General features: G+C 38.8%; 1 protein-coding gene across 3 annotated transcripts; it reads right to left on the bottom strand.

Moving 5' to 3' along the window:
* Positions 1-589: 589 nt before the first annotated feature.
* Positions 590-18,662, bottom strand: LRRC34 (leucine rich repeat containing 34). 3 transcript variants are annotated; one of them, XM_042998563.1, is made up of 11 exons: positions 18,495-18,662; positions 13,776-13,896; positions 13,152-13,270; positions 12,987-13,051; positions 11,869-11,952; positions 8,828-8,956; positions 6,995-7,090; positions 4,060-4,214; positions 3,519-3,674; positions 2,415-2,541; positions 590-929 (listed from the first exon to the last, which is right to left on the bottom strand). In XM_042998563.1, exons 1-11 carry the CDS (start codon positions 18,595-18,597, stop codon positions 726-728), a joined length of 1,359 nt encoding a protein of 452 aa, XP_042854497.1. In that variant the 5' UTR covers positions 18,598-18,662; the 3' UTR covers positions 590-725. The 3 variants fall into 3 exon arrangements, with proteins under 3 accessions (XP_042854497.1, XP_042854499.1, XP_042854498.1); XM_042998565.1 differs by having other exon boundaries at positions 13,206-13,270; XM_042998564.1 differs by having other exon boundaries at positions 13,776-13,890.
* Between the last annotated feature and the right edge of the window lie 6 nt (positions 18,663-18,668).

The raw sequence follows: 18,668 nt of genomic DNA, 5'->3' as shown, positions 1-18,668 counted from the left end.
GAAGGTAGGTTGAGAATGTCAGAACTGGCTTCCATAAGTGTTCGGCTGTCTAGGCTGGGAGGGGGCAGGAAAATTGGCAGGCACCAGCACTTTCCTTCCTGGAGAAAGCTACTAGATTTCCTGTAGATTCCTGCCCCTCCTGTATACATTCTCAAATGCGGCAACAAATCTCCCTCACATATACCCCAGGCACTTTTCAAACTGCTTTTTAGTTATTTAGTGTATTGGTTTTTAGAGGGTGGAGCCTTGGTTTCCTATAGCCCTCCAGCTCTCCTGGAGTTAAGCCCCACTGATGTTCAAAACCAGACAGTATGGAGACTGGTCTCCCAGTGCAAGTCCCCAGGGCCATTGGTGTCCAGTGTGGGGTCGCTTCTCCTTGCCTGTGATGTCCTTCCCCTTTGTGGCTAGTCACTCCAGGGGTTTAGCTGTGGAAGATCTGTTCTGCCAGGCTTCAGGTTGTTTGCAGAGTGGAGCAGTTGCCTTGATATGTCCGTGGGATGAGGTGAATTCAGGGTTCTCCTGCTCCACCATCTTTGCTTTCCTGTAAAATTTCTTCTAAAAAATTATATTACTCAGTTTTTCCACAATGGACAGTTAAACAAAGTTTAATATATCTTTTACACATTTCAAGAAGTAGCTTGTTCTAATTTATGAATGAAAACTGTAGTAGGCCATAAAATATTAACATAAGGCAAATATGTGAAAATTATTTCAGAGCTTGTTTTTCATAGATCTGGACCTACTGGTACAAGAATAGAACCTGCATTAGATGACTGACTGCAAACTTCTCCGTAAGTTGGCCTCCAGTAATAATGCTTTTTAAGGCCATTGGAGACTTCTGCAAGATACACATGTCCATCCACCACAAATGGCTCCACATCTGTATTGTCTGGTTTTAGACGGCCTGTTTGAATTAAGTCTGAATATGCCTGTGATTTTTAAGAAAAGAACAAACTATCATTAATAAAATAGGTTGTTCATTTATCGTAATTAAATTTCTATATTCAAGTTAGCTGTACTGATTTTCAGTTTAAAATATTTTGAGTAAATTACTGAATTTTATTATTTTCCACATATAGATTTTTGTTCACTTAATTTCACAATGAAATTAGAATCTTGCAAAATTTATTTCTAAGCTTTAAGGTATTTATCATTTTATGACTTCCAGAGTTAACAATTCTCAGTGTTACTGATTTTGTGGGCCAAAAGGTCCCATGGTCAAAATTCCTACAGGGGATCTTAAATGAGGGACATAAGGAGTTGTATATGCCCTTGAAAATTTGATGGCCAGGGACCCATTTCTCAGAAAAATAATCAGATTTTGGCATCCAACTCTCTGGAGTTCATAAACTCCCTGAAGCTCATTTATAGTCTGAGGCTAAGAGGCCATTTCCATATTATTAGACGGTGGCCTGGCTGGTAGCCCCATTCTTTTTTCATTGTAGAATTTTCTTTGTTTACCTCATGGATCATTGGTATGTATGTAAGATCACACAAACATGTTAAGCTGGCTTGTCAGTAAGATTGTGTACAGAGATAGGCAGAAATGTAGACAGTAAAAGAAAACTTCAGTTGCTTTCTGCTTTATTCCAAGCTCACCTTAGTTTCTAGTGTGTAGAATATGTTTTTCTAAAATCAAGATTTAAATAGTATGTTTTATTACTCGTTTTGGTGGTAGTTTTGGATAGCCTTTTTGCAAATTGAGATTTTTAGCATCTTCTTTCCAAATCAAAATTATTTGTTACTGTGCTTTTTGTTTTGAAAGTAGTATCAAGGGCTGTATTTGCATAAGCAGCAGTTAAAAGTACTGTAGGTCTCCAAAACCATGTCTTGGTTTAATTATTGGGCAGCAGATTAGAGATTGTGCTGCATCAAATTTAGAATAAATCAACAATTGTGATTTTTAAAATGTTTTAACTTTGGAGGAGTTGGGACTGTGTCATTCATTGATCTTTATATTAATATGTAGTATTTGAGATATTTTGCTATTTCAACCACAGAACTTTCCAGTCATTTTTAGGGTTTATTTTTAAATGTATCAGAACTGCAGTGTCTTACTATATTTTGTAATCATTCTTTTAATATTTATTTTTGAGAGAGAGAGAGAGAGAGAGAGAGAGAGACCAAGCAAGTGAGCAGGGGAAGGAGAGAGAGAGAGAGGGAGAGAGGGAGAGAGAGAATCCCAAGCAGGCTCAACTCTGGCAGTGCAGAGCCTGACACAGGGCTCCAACTCAACAAACATGAGATCATGACCTGAGCTGAAGTCAAGAGTCAGACGCTTAACCCACTGAGCCACCCAGGTGCCCCAATATGTTATAATCATTTCTAAGGCCACCTGTAAATGTCTGATGTTATAGAGAAGACCCCAGAAAAAGCCTTCAGTGAAGAAGAAAGAGAAAAAAACCAAAACATACCACACATGTAGCTTCATCAAATTTGTTTCCCCAAATGTAGACATTAGAGAGTATGGGGTTTGTTTTCATGGACTGTGAAAGTGCAACAAGTCCTTCTCCCTTTATGTTGTTGTTCACTACTGACAACCTAGGGAGAAACAAGAAGTAATAACCCTGGAAACCAGTAAATACTTTCACAAAGAAGATGCATAAGTTAGCCAACAACATTTATTACATTTCTTTCTAAGTTTGTTATTTTAAGAGAGGGGGAGATAGAGGATCCGAAGTAGGCTCTGCACTTACAGGAGAGCTCGATGCAGGGCTCGAACTCACAAAGCCTGACATCATGACCTGAGCCAAAGTTGGTCACTTAACCCACTGAGCCACCCAGGCACCCTTGTTGAATTTTATGCTGTAAAATCTTGGCATTATTCTTCAGCGTCTGATGTAATCCTAAAATCCAAGAAACTTAGTTCTCTAATTGGATGTTTCATGTACCTAGTAGAGCTACCTACATTTTAGAAATCAATAGGCTGTTTTATATCATTCAGTAAATGTTTGGGGTGGATTACAAATATGCCCTTCAGGATTAAGTCATCCAAGTAGTATTTTCTTTGATTATTTTTAAGTCTTGGTCATATTGAATGATTGTGATTTTTCTATAGAAGTCAGGGTAAATACTATAGGCAGTAAGAATTCTCTCAGTCTTAATCATAAGTAGAATCAATATAATTTTTAATATTACTTTTGGAGGTGCCTGGGTGGCTCAGTCGGTTAAGTGGCCGACTTCGGCTCAGATCATGATCTCATGGTTCGTGAGTTTGAGCCCCACGTCAGACTCTGTGCTAACAGCTCAGAGCCTGGAGCCTGCTTCAGATTTGTGTCTCCCTCTCCCTCTGCCCCCTCCCCTGCTCACACTCTGTGTGTGTGTGTGTCTCTCTCTCTCAAAAATAAACATTAAAAAAAAAAAATAGACATTACTTTTGAAAAAGAAATTGAAATGTTTAATATGTCAGTTTAGAAACTATTTTTATATTTCATCATGCATCTTGAGTTAAAGGGCTTGAGGTTAGTGTTTTAAAGGTTTAAATTTTTGTTATTTTGATTAAATAAAGTGATACTAACGCTTTAAGACTCCTGTTGTGTGAAGCAAGAGTTTCACTGAGATACTTTGCTCCTACATCTTCTATTCTGTTAAAAGAAAGATCTATTACTTCCAGAGTAGTATTGCTTTTCAGTACATCAGCCAAACACACCATTCCATCACGAGTTATTTTATTGCTGGGAAAGGAAAAATACGTGTTACATTTGAAAATATGAAGTATTCTTCTTTTATTCATAGAGATTAACAGGCCTCAGAATTGTTATATAGAACAGTACTTTCTCATTCACTAAAAGATTTTAATCACTTAATTTCCCAAAAAGTTAATGAAATTTGCTATAAAATCTTACTTTCATTCTGGATTACTCATGATTAAATTGCTCATTCACATTGTAGGATATACAATATCAGTACAAGCTAAATACTAAGACTTAGGATAAAAAGGTGACAACAATGGTTGCATTTTCTGATCTTTGGAATTAGTATCTAATGGCGTATCCTATGTACTGTAAATGTTTACATAGATTATTTCCAGGACTTCTGGATTAATGTATTATCACTTACCAGCTCACATCAAGATAGCGTAGGCTTCTATTCAGATACAGTGCATCGCATAATTGTTTTATTCCACAGTTTTTCATATTATGCTTACACATGTGTAGTGCAACAAGGCAGTGATTTTCTTTCAACATGTGGCCTAGATGAACTGTGGGCTCTTCCTAAAAATAGGTAAAATCTTTTTCTAAAATACAATTTTGAAGCTGTACCTGTTTATTCCAAACATATGCTAAGTTATTTAAATTAGCTTTAAAGAAAATATCAAGACTATTAGTCTGTAATTTTCATTTGTTTTGGCTTGGCTTTTAAGAAAAATCATTTTTGTCACAAATGATACCTTATTTTAAAAATAGACAGTAGGCACTTGCAAGGTACAGTGACTAAGTGATGTAAAGTAAAAGAGGCTGGTTTTAAAAAGGCATAATCCTAAACAATCATTCCAGGTGGAAAAAAAAAAAAATTGGTCCCATGACGTATTGAGCATGTTAAGCCCCCTTATTGTTGTCCTCTCAGTCTCTAAATTTTTCTTACACCCTCCATATGTTCCTGAACTTTTCTCTTGATTCCTACTCTTCATAGTCTTTAGACAAAATACACATTTCCCAATGTTGTTTCTATTTAAAAACACTCATTAATCCTGTGATATCTAGTTCTTCCCTTTTATAATCATCCCAAATTTCTAAATATGTTTTACTCTTCTAGTCACTGGAAGACTTATTTTTAATTCCAAAATCTAGCTGCTTCCAGGCAAAAGGTAAATAGCCTCAATGAGGATTTGAATACCAAGCACTTTAAATTTTTAAGAGTCAGTCTTGAAATGAATGGGTCAGAGTATTTTATGGTAAGAAGTTCTCTTGCTTGATTGCTGTATTTATAAGAAGTTTTACAGTCACTGGAAATGCTGAATACAAACATGGATAACTATGCTCAAATTACGTACTTCTACATAATACTCTGAGAAAAACCTACTTTGAGAAAAAGTTTAAAAGTTAAACAAGACCACGTGGCAATAGCAGATAGTACATGAGTTTTATAATAAAAGTATATGAGCTTTATAATAAAACTGTCCAGGGGTGCCTGGGTGGCTCAGTCGATAAAGCGTCTGACTCTTGATTTCAGCTCAGGTCACGATCTTATGGTTCATGAGTTCAAGCCCCACAACGGGCTCTCTGCATACAGTGCAGAACCCGCTTGGGATCTCTCTCTCCCTCTCTCTCTACCCCTTCCCTGTTTGCGTGCGCTCTCTTGCTCTCAAAATACCCTTAAAACTGTCCAGATACTTGCATTATACTAGCTGTATGACTTTGAGCAAATTATTTCATCTAGCTGAGTCTCAGTTTCCTTTCCTGTAAAACAGATAAAATTCTACTTCCCTCACAGAATTAAATTAACAAAAAAGTACGTGGCCCCAAATAAGTGTTCTATAGAACACTGCAAAGCATCTATTATTATTCAGTGTTCTGTAATCCTGTATCTTATTTAAATTATTGCTGACACTGAAATAGATACACACAAAGGAAGCTATAGTTTAGGATCTTAACAAATGCAAACTGATCACTTATGGGGCCAAATACTGCTCTGCATGGTGCCTGAAACAGAGGACATGATACATATTTGTGTTTTATGCTTTGCATTTTTTTTTTTAGGTCAAGAAATTCGGTCGAGTGACCACCCTTATTAAGGGACGGAACTAGAACCAGAAATAGTAAAGAGTTTTTAGGTCAATTCGCTGAGTTTGACAATTTGCCTAAGATGATGCCTGGCATCAGTATCTTTCCAAGCTCCCCAGATAAATGGAATTCATTAAATGGAACAGGTTTGCAGGCTTATGTTTGGGAACAGCACAGTATGAGAAAGCACATGAGGATTCTACTCCACAGCCACTGAAGAAACTAGTGCTCACAGGGAGAGAGAGGGTGGTGGCTGCCTTAGAGAGGGATAGAAAGCAGGCTAGAGTTTACCTGACTGGCTAAACTCTCAGCACCAGGCTGAGAGCAAGGGCTTGGACCTGAGAAAGGCCTTTGGGCTTTTCATAACTCTCAGATTTGGGAATGACGACATCACTCAACACACAAGAGGAATCGTGCTTCTGATGTGATTTCATATAGTTTAACACACTTATTTCTTAGAGGCTTTAATCCAGAAAATTTTGATTTAGCCTTCAAATGTCACATCCTCAATCTGAGAACCTTCTCTGCCACTTCTAAAAGAATGTTAAAGGAATAAGGAGAAGCCTTGACAGCAGGTACCATGTTTTCCCTCATCTTGTCTCCAGTAGGTAGCTTACCTATAGGATCAAGTCCAGACTTCCCAGGCTGCTATTCACTCACATTCTGCCATTATTACTCATAATTTCAAAAGTGGTTTAGTGATACCAATATAACAGACAACAAAACAATTTACACTGAGCTTTTATAATCCAGCCTTTAAAACTTGAATCATTTGGGGCACCTGGGTGGCTCAGTAGGTTAAGCATCTGACTTCAGCTTAGGTCATGATCTCACGGTTTGTGGTGAGACCACACATGGGGCTCTGTGCTGACAGCTCAGAGCCTGGAACCTGCTTTGGATTGTGTGTCTTCCTCTCTCCCTGCCTCTCTCCCTGCCCCTCCCCTACTTGTTCTCTCTCTCTCAAAAATAAACATTAAAAAAATTAAAAAAAAATAAAACTTTAATCATTTGTTTTTGTCTAAACTACTTTGCCTCTCTACAGGTTTACTCACTGTTAATCTGAGTTTACAAGAAAAAAAAAAGACATGTTTACTGCTTAAATAAGCAACATCTAAAATCATGACTCAATTTTTCTTCAAGTAAGCTTTTGTTTGTAAATGCAGTTAATTCTAAAAATATAATGCATTCATGAACCTTGACATAACCTTCAATAAATAGTACCTTTGTTTTATTCACATATAATATTAGCTGTCATCACTTTGAATACATACCTGTTCACCATACAGTATAGGTCGGTTTAGGTTTATTCCCTTAATTGTTTGGTTTTGAGTTAGGACTGTAGCAAATGCTATCACACTTTGCATTCCCTAAAAACAATAAATTCATTAAGGAAACTGACAACATATTTAACATCCCTATTTCAAAATCAGTAACCTGGATTCAGTTAAATAAATTGTATTTTGAATTGTAAACCTTGCGTGGTCAAATTCAGAAATGAATGATCACTGTGTTCTTTTCTCCCTGGCCTAAAATCTGTAACATGATGGGGAGTTCTGAAAGTTTCACAGTCCATTTCCTAGGATGTTTACCTCCAGGTTTGCTCCTAAGTCCTCAAGGTACTGTGTGTTGCAGACAGACCTCAGATACACAGATACACGCGTGGGTCCCAGCTAGCACTCTGCACTACTGAAAACATAGTGTAGAACACGGTGCAAGTGTTATGCATACTTGAACCCTCAGTGTGTGTGAGTGGTGGCAAAGATTTACTAATCCATTTTTCACAGCTTCCACAGGCCTCCCTCTTTACCTTTTTGGAAGGGCCTAATTCTTCCCCATTTCTGTGATGGACACCACCGACCACACCCAGGTGTTACACCAGAAAACCTGGGCTTCCTCGCACTCCGCCACTCCACTCACCCTCCCATCCGATTAATCAGTAAGTCTTAAGAGATTCTGTCTCCAAAAGATGTCTCAATTAGCCCATCTGGGTGCCACCACCCCAACCCCGGTCCTTATTGTCACCTGGACTACTGTAGTAACTTCCTAAATGGTCTGTGAGCTTCCTCTGTCACTCTCTAATTCCCCAACAAAGAAACCAGAGATCTTTTTAAAGGACCAATCAGATAACGTCACTTCTCAAAGCCTTTCCATGACACATATTTATAACAATCCCCTCTTCCCCTGATGTATGACCCGCAACCCATACAACATTGCTGGATCTGGCCTCTGCAAACCTCCGCCTTCATTTTGAGATACTCTTAACTCCCTCATCCACTCTGGCTTTTGAGTTCTTAAAACCCGCGGAGTCAGTATTTCGTTACTCATGTACTTCTCATGATTTTTGCTATATTTGGGTGTCAGTTTTATTATTTACTTAATAGTTTTCCATTGAATCAATTCACTTTCTCCATCTTATTTTAAAACTCACTACCTATAAATGGAAAACCTTAAAATAAGTAAATTCCTCAAAATAAGCATCTGTAAAAATAAATACATGAGTATTAAAATCGCCTCAGTCTGTATTAGTAATGCCACCCATACAACACTTGGGGCAGCACTATCTTAGAGTCTGTATGTGTTGGACCCCTGCCTTGAATGTTCTGCCATGGATGCTTTCCAAGGCAGCTTTTCCTCATCCTTCATGACCAAGTGTTACCTCCTCAGATATTAGAAACTACCCTAACCTGAAGATTACCTCCTACTTGGCAATCTTTGTAGCACTTTTCTCTTTATTGATGTTTTCCCAACTGGAATATAAGCTTTCTAATGAAGTAGCATTTTTTAAATAAGAAACAACAATAACAACAGAAAACACCACAATCTTTTTCTCAAAAGATCCCATATAGGTTAAGAAGGGTTATAGATGGAAGCTTAGGAAGAATTTTATTCTAAGTATTCCTCTATAATAAATACAATCTGATTTTATTAATAGCACTATTATGCCTAATTGTATAAAAAAAAGCACCTTTTTCTCTGATATTAGGGGAAAGCTTAATCATTCCTAAGATGGTCATTTAGCTGGTCTCTTTAACAATTACCTATCCTGGTTTCCAGGGAGAATGACGCAGTACCTAGGCGATATTTCTTATAACCATTTTACTCACCAGATCACAGTCACCCAGATCTAATTTTTCTAAGGATGAATTAATTTGCAGCATTGCAGCAAAAAACATTCCACCTTTATTTTCAATCTTGTTTCCAGTCATTCTTAGGTATTTCAGAGTTGTATTCTTCTGAAAAGGAAAAGAACCAAAACTTCGTTAAATTTTAGTCCACAGAATTCTTGTTTGATTACATGAGTTAGGAGACTATATTACTGTTTGTAGACTCATCAGTTTTTCATGAAGACAGAAGAGGATACACTCCTTAAAGGTACCATTCAGCTACTCATAAAAATCTAGCTTAATTTTTTAGTGGAGAGAATGCCCAGGAAACAGATGCCCAAAAATGCCCAGTAAATGAAGCAGATTTTAATAAATTTTCCTTTCACTGGGAAATCTATAAGTTTGTTTTCTAACAGAATTATGCCACTTTTTTTTTTTTGAGGTGAAATTCACATAACCCAAAGTTAACCATTTTAAAGTGTACAATTCACTGGCTTTTAATAAATTCACAGTGTTATACGGCCATCACATAGCTAGTTCCAAAGTATTTTTATTACCTCCTCAAAAGGAGACACTATACCCATTAAGTACTCATTCCATATTCTCCCTGTATCACTTCTAAAGGAATATAATTTCTCAAACATTTGCAAAGTTTAACTCCTCTTATTCCACTCTTTTGATAATTCTTTCACAAATAAAACTACAGACATTTCAATATGCTGATGAGTAAATATCAGAAGACATGTAAGTGCAAATAGTTAAAGTTAATCCAAACCCCTTAAGAGCAGGAAGAAGGCAATGATGTCTACTGTTAACACTTCTATTTAATATTGTACTGGAGATTCTAGACCAAGCAATTAGGCAAGGAAAAGAAACAAAAAAGGCATCCAGATTGGAAAAGAAGTAAAACCATCTCTGCATATAATGTGATCTTATTTATGGAAAATCCAAAGGAATCCACCAAAAAAGCTGTTAGAACTAGTGAGTTCAGTGAGACTGCAGGGCAAAAGACCAATTGTGTGTGTGTGTGTGTATTTTTTTTTAATCGTATTTCTACACACTAGCAATGAACAACCCAAAACTGAAATTAAGGTTATCCCATTTACAATAGCATCAAAAAGAATAAAACGTTAGGAATAAATTTAGCAAAAGCAAGACTTGTACGTTAAAAACAAAGCACTGTTGAAGGAAATGAAAAACCTAAATAAATGGAAACCCTTCCCATGTTCGTGGATCAGAAGACTTAATACTGTTAAGATGGCAATACTCCCCAAACTGATCTAAAGACTGAAAGCAATTCCTCTCAAAAATCCTTGTTTTTCTTGCAGAACTTGATAAACTGATCTTAAATTTCGTACAGAAATGCAAGGGACCAGCACATCTTGAAACAGAAAGGACCCATGCTTCTTGACTTCAGAACTGGCTACAAACTACAGTAATCAAGATAGTGTGGGACTGGCATAAGGATCAAAATACAGGTTAATAGAATGAAGAATAGAGAAATAAGCCATTTATAATCGATCGAGAAAATTAATGGGGAAGAACAGTCTTAAATAGTATTGGGACAACTGGATATCCACATGCAGAAGAATGAGGTTAGACTCCCACCTCACATCATATACAAAAATTGACTCAAGATGGATCAAATAACTAAATGAAAGAGCTAAAACAAAACTGTTAGAAGAATACGCAAGTGTAAATCTTCATGACTTCGAGTTAAGCAAAGCCTTCTTAGATATAACAACAAAAGCACAAACAACAAAAGAAAAAATAAATCGAACTTTATCAAAATTAAATAATTTTGTGCTTCAAAGGACAGACACCATTAAGGAAGTGAAAAGGCAACCTAAACTACAGAATGAGAGAAAACATTTGCAACTCATGTATCTGATAAGGGACTTACATCCAGAACATGTAAAGAACTCTCACAGTTTAAAAAGACAACTAAAACCATTTAAAAATGGGCACCGAATAGACGTTTCTCCAAAGAATGGCACATGCAAAGATGCTCAACATCATTATTTATGAGGGAAATGCGAATCAAAACCACAAAACCTCTTCATATCCACCAGGATGGCTAAAATCAAGACCGTAACAAGTGCTGGTGAGGATGTAGAGAAATTAAAACACTCCACATTGCTGGTGGAATCATAAAAAGGGACAGCCACTTTGGAAAACAGTTTGGCAGTTTCTCAAGATGTTGAACACCATTACCAAATGATCTAGCAGTTTCACTCCTAGGTATATACCCAAGAAAATGGAAAACCTATGCACACAAAAATGTGCAAATATTCACATTATTATATATAATTCACATTATTATAGCATTATTATAGACAAAAAGTGGAAACCCAAATGTCCTTTAACTGATAGATGAAGAAAATAGGATATATCCAAACCATGGAATATTATTAGGCAATAAGAAGGAATGAAGTGTGTTACAATATGGATGAACACTCACTGGGGAGTGAAAGAAGCATGGAGAAGGGTTGCTAATGGCTTTGCGGCATCTTTGTGGGATGAAAAGTTCTAAAAATAGGCAGTGATGGTTGCACAATTCTGAATATACAAAGACCCACAGAGCTGAACACCTTAAAGGTAAATTTTTATGGAAAAAAGTAAATTTTTATGTATGTGAATTATACCTCAATAGAGCTGTTTATTTTTAGGGGTACCTGGGTGGCTCAGTCAGTTAAGTGTCTGATTCTTGGTTTTGGCTCAGGTCATGATCTCACGGTTCATGGGTTTGATCCCCACACCGGGCTCTATGCTGGCAATGTGGAGCCTGCTTGGGATTCTCTCTCTTTCCCTTTCTCTTTGTCCCTCCCCTGCTCGCTCACTCTCTCAAAATAAATAATCATTTTTTTAAAACTGAGTTCAAAAGTGCTTGTAATATTACATTTTAATACATCGAAGTGCAATAAAAGTACACATTTGCATAATAATGTAAGTTCACAGTGATATTTTATTATGTTGATTACAAGCTATCAGAAGTTAAAATTCCCAAAGAAAATGTTGGTTTAAGGTATTTAAATGCTTACATGTAGTGCTTTAGCAATCAATTCTCCACCTTCGGGCCCAATATCATTAAACATAAGATTTAAATAAATGAGTTTATGTTGTTTCTATAATAAGGAGAGAAAAGAAACTATTATTAGGAATGCAATTATTAGGAAACAAATCAATCTAGGAGCTGCTTTATTTAAACAAAAGTATTCACCTCCAAAGAAAATCTTTGCAACATAGAAAATCTGTAAGTCCAGCACAAGAAACTACCATTAAGGGCCGGGGGAGGGGGTGGAGATTACCATTCTCATTTAAACATAACTGCAATATAAATGAAAGAAAAAGACCACATTCCTTTTTGATCAATGATTCAAAGTACGAATGTGCTTACAAAGTGTGAGTGTACAAGTTTGCAAAAGAGGACTCAGGAGCTCTAGGTATCAGTAGTCTACTGATAAATATACAGGTGGGTTTTCAGTGTATTTCAAGTGTTATAAATATAGTGCAAGGTCAGGACCTGGACATTTTGCAAAACTATCACTTTGTGGGTGTGCCACGAGACTAGGTGGTTTCACTGTAAACAGAACATTTTGATGACTTTTGCAGCATTTTTGTAATTGTTGAGAATAAATTATTTAGTTTATATTCTTTTTTAATCTTCACTCTGTCCTTACGTTGTGTGCTATCTCATGGATAGGAGAATTTTAAAATCACTTTTAAGCTCATTGGAAACATGCTTAGCAGTTGAGATTGGGACAAGTAAGAACTTAAAAAGTGAATTCAAGAGAGGTAGTGAGTAAGTGATATATGCTGCCTTAAACATTTTAACTGAAAAAACAGACACATACACATATTTGCCAATCGTCTGAGGGTGGAACAAGGGCCTTTTCTTAAAGTACACCTATCTGATTGGCGGACCACACGTTTTTTGTTTTGTTTTGTTTGTTTTTTTGACCATACTGTATTTCTTACATAAAATGCAACCATAATGCAGCACTTCAGCCTGGGCAGTTCCAAAGTGAAGTCTGTAATAAAGGGTTAATTTAGCAGGCTTAGGGTATTCAAACTCCGCACATTCCAAAGAAAGGACTGGTTCTTAACTGACTCCTGGGAAAAAAACAAAAGGAACTAAGAACATGTTGCAGTAAAATACCTGAAGCAGTCTTGCAGCATAGTATGCACCAACATCACTCATGAGGTTATATCTAACATCCAAACCTGGAGAACACGGATGAATAGAGGCAGATATTCCTTATAATGAATAATTAAAACCAGGAAAATGAAAGCAAGAGGCAACGATTCTTAAGGAAGCATATACCATTAATATGTGGATTCTTCTTTAAAATTCTGGAAAGAATCCAAAAATCTTCACCTGTTATTCTTTCTGCTGGCATTAAGCGACTGTTACCAGGAATGTTTAATATGATTCCTTCCAATCTGTTAAAATACAAAAAAGAAACCCAGTAAAGAAATAAAAGCACTTTTTCCCTCATGTGTAAATAGTAACGTCATGAATAGCATTTACTGAAACCAAGTATGTGTCACAATATAGATTTACATCAAGTAACTTAAGAGGGCTGAATATTCTACAGATTTTACAGACACTTTTATATTATAGAATTTTTCTCACACACAAAACAATGTATCTCCACTTGACAGATAATGACATCAAAGACTTCAACGATTTTCATAAATAAATCCAGCCCACAGGAGTTCAGCACAAATCTGGAGCCGAGAGCCACTGGTCTCGTGTTCGTCCCCATATACTCCGCTACCTCCGGGACTAACACTGTCCATCATCTACCTCTCTGAATCAAAAAGTACGTCCATTTTAAAAAGGATTTGCAAGTGGCTTTAAACAAATCACTCAGTATTCCAGAATTTTCACACAGATGATTATCAGTGAATATTACTTATGTAATCAAGTATTTGTCTTCCTTACCCCTTTTCAATTTCTTCATCCACTTCCTGGAGTAGATGCCATACAAAGGAATTAATTTTCCTGGACTTTTCCATACATAGATTATAATAATCTTCCTGGAGACTGCCAATAATTTCTGGAACTTTTGAAAAAGTAGTGCATTACTCTTCACAATGTGAATTATACCGGGACCTTTCCCTTTCCCTCTACACCCTCCCCACTGCCCCCCCGCAAAAAAAAAAAAAAAAAAAAAAAAAAATTACGCTTCTTCCAAAGATACGAATGTGTATGTGAATAGAGTCAGGGGTAAGGAAGAAAAGGAGATGGGATTAAGAGCAAGAGGGGGAAAATAGAAGGAATCGAGGCGAATGAAAATGCCATTCAAATAAGAGCCATAGAAGCCCCCACTGAGGGTAGGCAGACACTAACTGGGAAGCGACACAAAGGGAGAACTACAGGCCTGGTAGCTGAGGAAAAGGATATTCATAAAAATTAAGTATTTTGCCCAAAACCATACAGCTAATGAGGGCAGAGTATAAAAACTGACTCCAAAGCCTCTTTCCACTCTGCCACCTTAGGTTAGGATGACTCACACTTTCTTATCATGACTTCAGATAAAGACAATTCTATCAGAGAATCTAAACTTTAAAAAGATCTGAAAAATCACCACATCCCATAGGCTTCTTGGATACCCTCTATACCATGCAGGTTGATGCATCTTTGAATATAGCTGTCAGTTCCTCCTTACACTAAGTGGAGGCCTGGCTCATAGCAGCTCTTCACCTACCCTAGCCTTCCATTTCCTCTATTTTTTTTTTTTAAGTTTATTTATTTTGAGAGAGAAGGAACCAGTGGGGAGGGGCAGAAGCGTGGGGACAGAGGATCCAAAGCAGGCTCTGTGCTGACAGCAGCGAGCCTGATGTGGGACTCGAACCCACAAACTGTGGGATCATGACCTGAGCCCAATTTGGACACTTGAGCCACCCAGACACCCCCTTTTCCTCTTTCTAAAGATTGATTTTGCTCTGTTCAGCCCTTAACAAAGAAGACTGAAACAAAGCAGGAGTTGAACTCTCTCCTTTGTTACACCTGCTGCTTTCCTTAAAGGTCTTAGTTTTTCATATTAATTTAAAAGGATCTTTTGCCAGACCCACGCCTTCCAGGGTGGAAGCTATGCTGTCACTCTCCTTAGAAGCACATGCCACTATCTTTGTTTTTGTCCTATCTTTTGTGTAAGTCTCTTGAAAAAAAAAATCTGTGCTCAGAGATCTCACGACTCAACCAACCTAGTGTCTTCAGAGCCAGCCTCTTTGAGTCTCTGCATCTCAACAGATGTTCTTTGCTGAGATTTTTGCTGAGTAGATTTCTACATTATATGAACCCAAGAGTTTACTAAACAAATTTGCAAAACAAGATTTAAGATGAGGAACGTTGTATTAAAAAGGAAAGCAGTAAACTTTTCTTAACAGTTTTTAAGAATAAGCTTCAAAGGGTCACTTGGGTGGCCCAGTCGGTTGAGCGTCCGACTTCGGCTCAGGTCACGATCTCATGGTCTGTGAGTTCGAGCCCCCGCGTCAGGCTGTGTGCTGACAGCTCAGAGCCTGGAGCCTGCTTCGGATTCTGTGCCCTCTCTCTCTGCTCCTCCCCCGTTCATGCTCTGTCTCTGTCTCAAAAATAAATAAAAACATTAAAAAAAAAAAAAAGAATAAGCTTTAAAGGGGCACTTGGGTGGCTCAGTCGGTTGAGCGTGTGACTTCAGCTTGGGTCACGATCTCATGGTTTGTGAGTTCGAGTCCCGCGTTGGGCTCTGTGCTGACAGCTCGATATTGTCTCCCTCTCTCTCTGCCCCTAACCCACTCACATTCTGTCTCTGTCTCTCCCAAAAATAAATAAACATTAAAAAAAATTTAAATAATAAGCTTTAACAAAAATTAACCCACGTATTCCAGACAACTTGGAAATTTCAGTATAAAAAAAAAAATAAACATTTATCAGCAATCCCACTGCCAAAGAACCATTATAACTGAGGCCTGTGGGTATTTCCTCCCAAATGTTTTTCTCACATATGTACTTATTAGCATTTTTAAACAAAATTGGAATATTTCAGTACAGTTCCAGATCTTTTAACATTATGTTGTGAGTTTTCCCATGTCATTCTCTGAAAATTTTTTATGTTAACAGAATTTCCTCTCTTGTGTGTAGAGGTACCTAAGAAACCCTTCAGTTATTTTAGGAAGTCTTCATGTATTTAAACAACATTTTAGCACAATATCTCCCAAATTGTGCTCTTTAGAATACTAATCTATGAAATGATCAAAGATACTCTGGGGCACCTGGGTGGTGCAGTCAGTTGGGCATCTGACTTTGGCTTAGGTCATGATCTCACGGTTCTTGAGTTCAAGCCCCACATCAGGCTCACTGCTGTCGGTGCAGAGCCCGCTTGGATCCTCTATCCCCGTCTCCCTGTACCCCTACCCCGCACGCTCTCTTTCAAAAATAAATATTTTTTAAAAAAGATGTTCTAAGTAGAATAGATCTTATTGTCAGATAAGCTTGGGAAGCGCTGCAGTAAACAAAGCTAAACAGACCCCTATCTGTATAACACTTCTCTGGACATTAAAAACACTCAAGAGCGTAAAGAGTCTTTAAATTATTGAGCCCGGAGAGAAGGGAGAATAAAAATACTCCATCTCCCAGACTTATGTGACCAGGGTTCACATGGAATTCAATCTACAAAATGCTACTTTAGCATTCTCGACAGGAAACAAAGCAAACAGATCTCAAGCACATTTACTTGTTGGAGCTGGACTCCCACTGGGCTTGTTTCCTCCCTTCCACTACCTTCCTTGTTTTGTTTTTTAAATTTTAACAATTATTTTTGAGAGAGACAGACGGACAGACAACGCAAACGGAACGGGGGGAGGGACAGACAGAGAGGGAGACACAGAATCTGAAGCAGGCTCCAGGCTCCGAGCTGTCTGCCCAGAGCCTGACACGGGGCTCGAACTCACAAACCATGAGATCATGACCTGAGCTGAAGTCGGACCCTCGACCAACTGAGCCACCCAGGAGCCCCATCCTTGGTGTTAAAAACAGAAGACTACCGTGAGAATCTCTGAGGCTCAGTGCCTGCCTTCAGCTGGCCACAGCACACCCGGGACATGCAGGAGAAATGCGTCAGACTTAGAAATCCTGTTTCTTTGAAAGAAGGAGGGAATCTTAAACTATACACTAAATATAGCTAAAAAAAGTTATTACGAAAAATTCTTATTACCCGACTGTGGATTTAAAGTGTTTAAAAGTTTCTGGTATATTTTTCCTGTTATGCTCTCTTTCATTTAAAATTCACCTAAGTACTGTATGTTGGGATTTTATGGCATCAGTAATTTATTTCCTGTATTCATATTCACGGAAAATAATGTCAGTGTTCCAATTGTAAAGCTAAGACTAGGAATACCAGTTACACAAGAAAATGTCAAAGTCTAACCCAAATGTCATTTTTAATCCATGCCAAAGTCTTATATTCAAAATATTTTCCACCTAGGACCAATTTTTAAAAATTCTATATTTAAAAAAAAAGTGGGCAGGGGCTCAATTTGGAGGTGGTCCCCTATGCCCTCCTACACTGGCAAGTACTGGGGAAATCCAAGGGTTGGGAGTGAGTCAGAGTAAGTGCCTATCCAGGATCAGCTGTGTGACTTTGAACAAGTACAAGTTATTTAAATTCTCCCATCTTAAACTTCCTCTTATGCTAGAGGCAGAGCTAGACACCCATCTCACAGATGCAGTAAGGAATAGGTAAAGCTTCTAGCACAGTTCCATATCTACAAGCACACAACCCTTTAAAACAAGCATCCAGGGGCCCCTGGGTGGTCTGACTTAGCTCAGGTTATGACCTCACTACTCATGAGTTCAAGCCCCACATGACCTCTGTGCTGACAGGTCAGAGCCTGGAGCCTGCTTTAGGATTCTGTCTCCCTCTCTCTCTGCCCCTCGCCTGCTCGTTCTCATTCACTCTCTCAAAAATAAACATTTAAAAATATATTTAAAAAGACAAAGAAACAAAAACAGGCATCCAAAATGGAAACAGTGAGGAATACCTGGGTGGCTGAGTCAGTTAAGCAACCCATTCTTGATTTCTGCTCAGATCATGAGCTCATGGTTCTTGGGTTTGAGCCCTGCAAAAGGGGTCCTACTGAGCCTGTTTGGGATTCTCTCTCTCTCTCCCCCTTTCTCCCTCCCTGCCCCTCCCCTGCTACGTGCTCTCTCTCAAAAATAAATAAACTTTAAAAAAAAAAAAAAAATGGACGGCAGGAGGATGGGGCAGGAGGAAGCAGGAGGAGGGGTGTGCAGACCATACTCAAGACCCTCTTGCCCACCCAGGCCCCGCTTTCTGGAGCTTGCACACAAAAAAGGGCCCAAGAGGAGCACCTACACACCCTTCCCTGAGACGGGAGAGCAAATCAATAGACACACCTCCCCCAGGACAACCTATCAAGTGAAGGGCAGACCCTCGGGGAGGAAGGGGGCGGATCGTGGGGCTCCCCTCCCACCCACATGTGGGGGGCCCCGAAGTTCTGGCCACAGCTGGGGTTCCCAGGGGCACCGTCCTGCCAAGCCGCCTCAGGCCGGCAGCCGGCTCGGAGGAAAGGGCTGGTGCGAGCAAGCCCGCGGCTGGGGTAGCGCCCCTCGCCCGCTCCACCTGGCCAGGCAGGCGCCGAAGGACACCCTATTTCTTACCGCTCCTGTCGGCCGGGGCCCAGGACGTAGTAGGGATTGTAGTGGGAGCGGGAGGAGGAGACGGGGACTTAGCCCGGGCCGCCACCTTCCCACCGCCCCGCATGTCCCTTTACGCCCCCAGAGACGCGGTGGAGTTGTCATGACGACCGCGCGCATGCGCCTGCCCAGTCCCAG

Source organism: Panthera tigris, chromosome C2, assembly GCF_018350195.1.
Source record: "Panthera tigris isolate Pti1 chromosome C2, P.tigris_Pti1_mat1.1, whole genome shotgun sequence".
Taxonomy (NCBI): Eukaryota; Metazoa; Chordata; class Mammalia; order Carnivora; family Felidae; genus Panthera; species Panthera tigris.
Note: the sequence above shows the minus strand (reverse complement) of the source record. Positions and strands in the feature narration are given on the sequence as shown.

Coding starts and splice junctions, on each gene's coding strand:
- LRRC34 (XM_042998563.1), bottom strand. CDS start 18,597: ATGCGGGGCGGTGGGAAGGTGGCGGCCCGGGCTAAGTCCCCGTCTCCT. Junction 7,091..8,827: donor ATCTGGGTGACTGTGATCTG/GTGAGTAAAATG, acceptor TATTGTTTTTAG/GGAATGCAAAGTGTGATAGC. Junction 3,675..4,059: donor CGCTATCTTGATGTGAGCTG/GTAAGTGATAAT, acceptor TTCCTTTCCCAG/CAATAAAATAACTCGTGATG.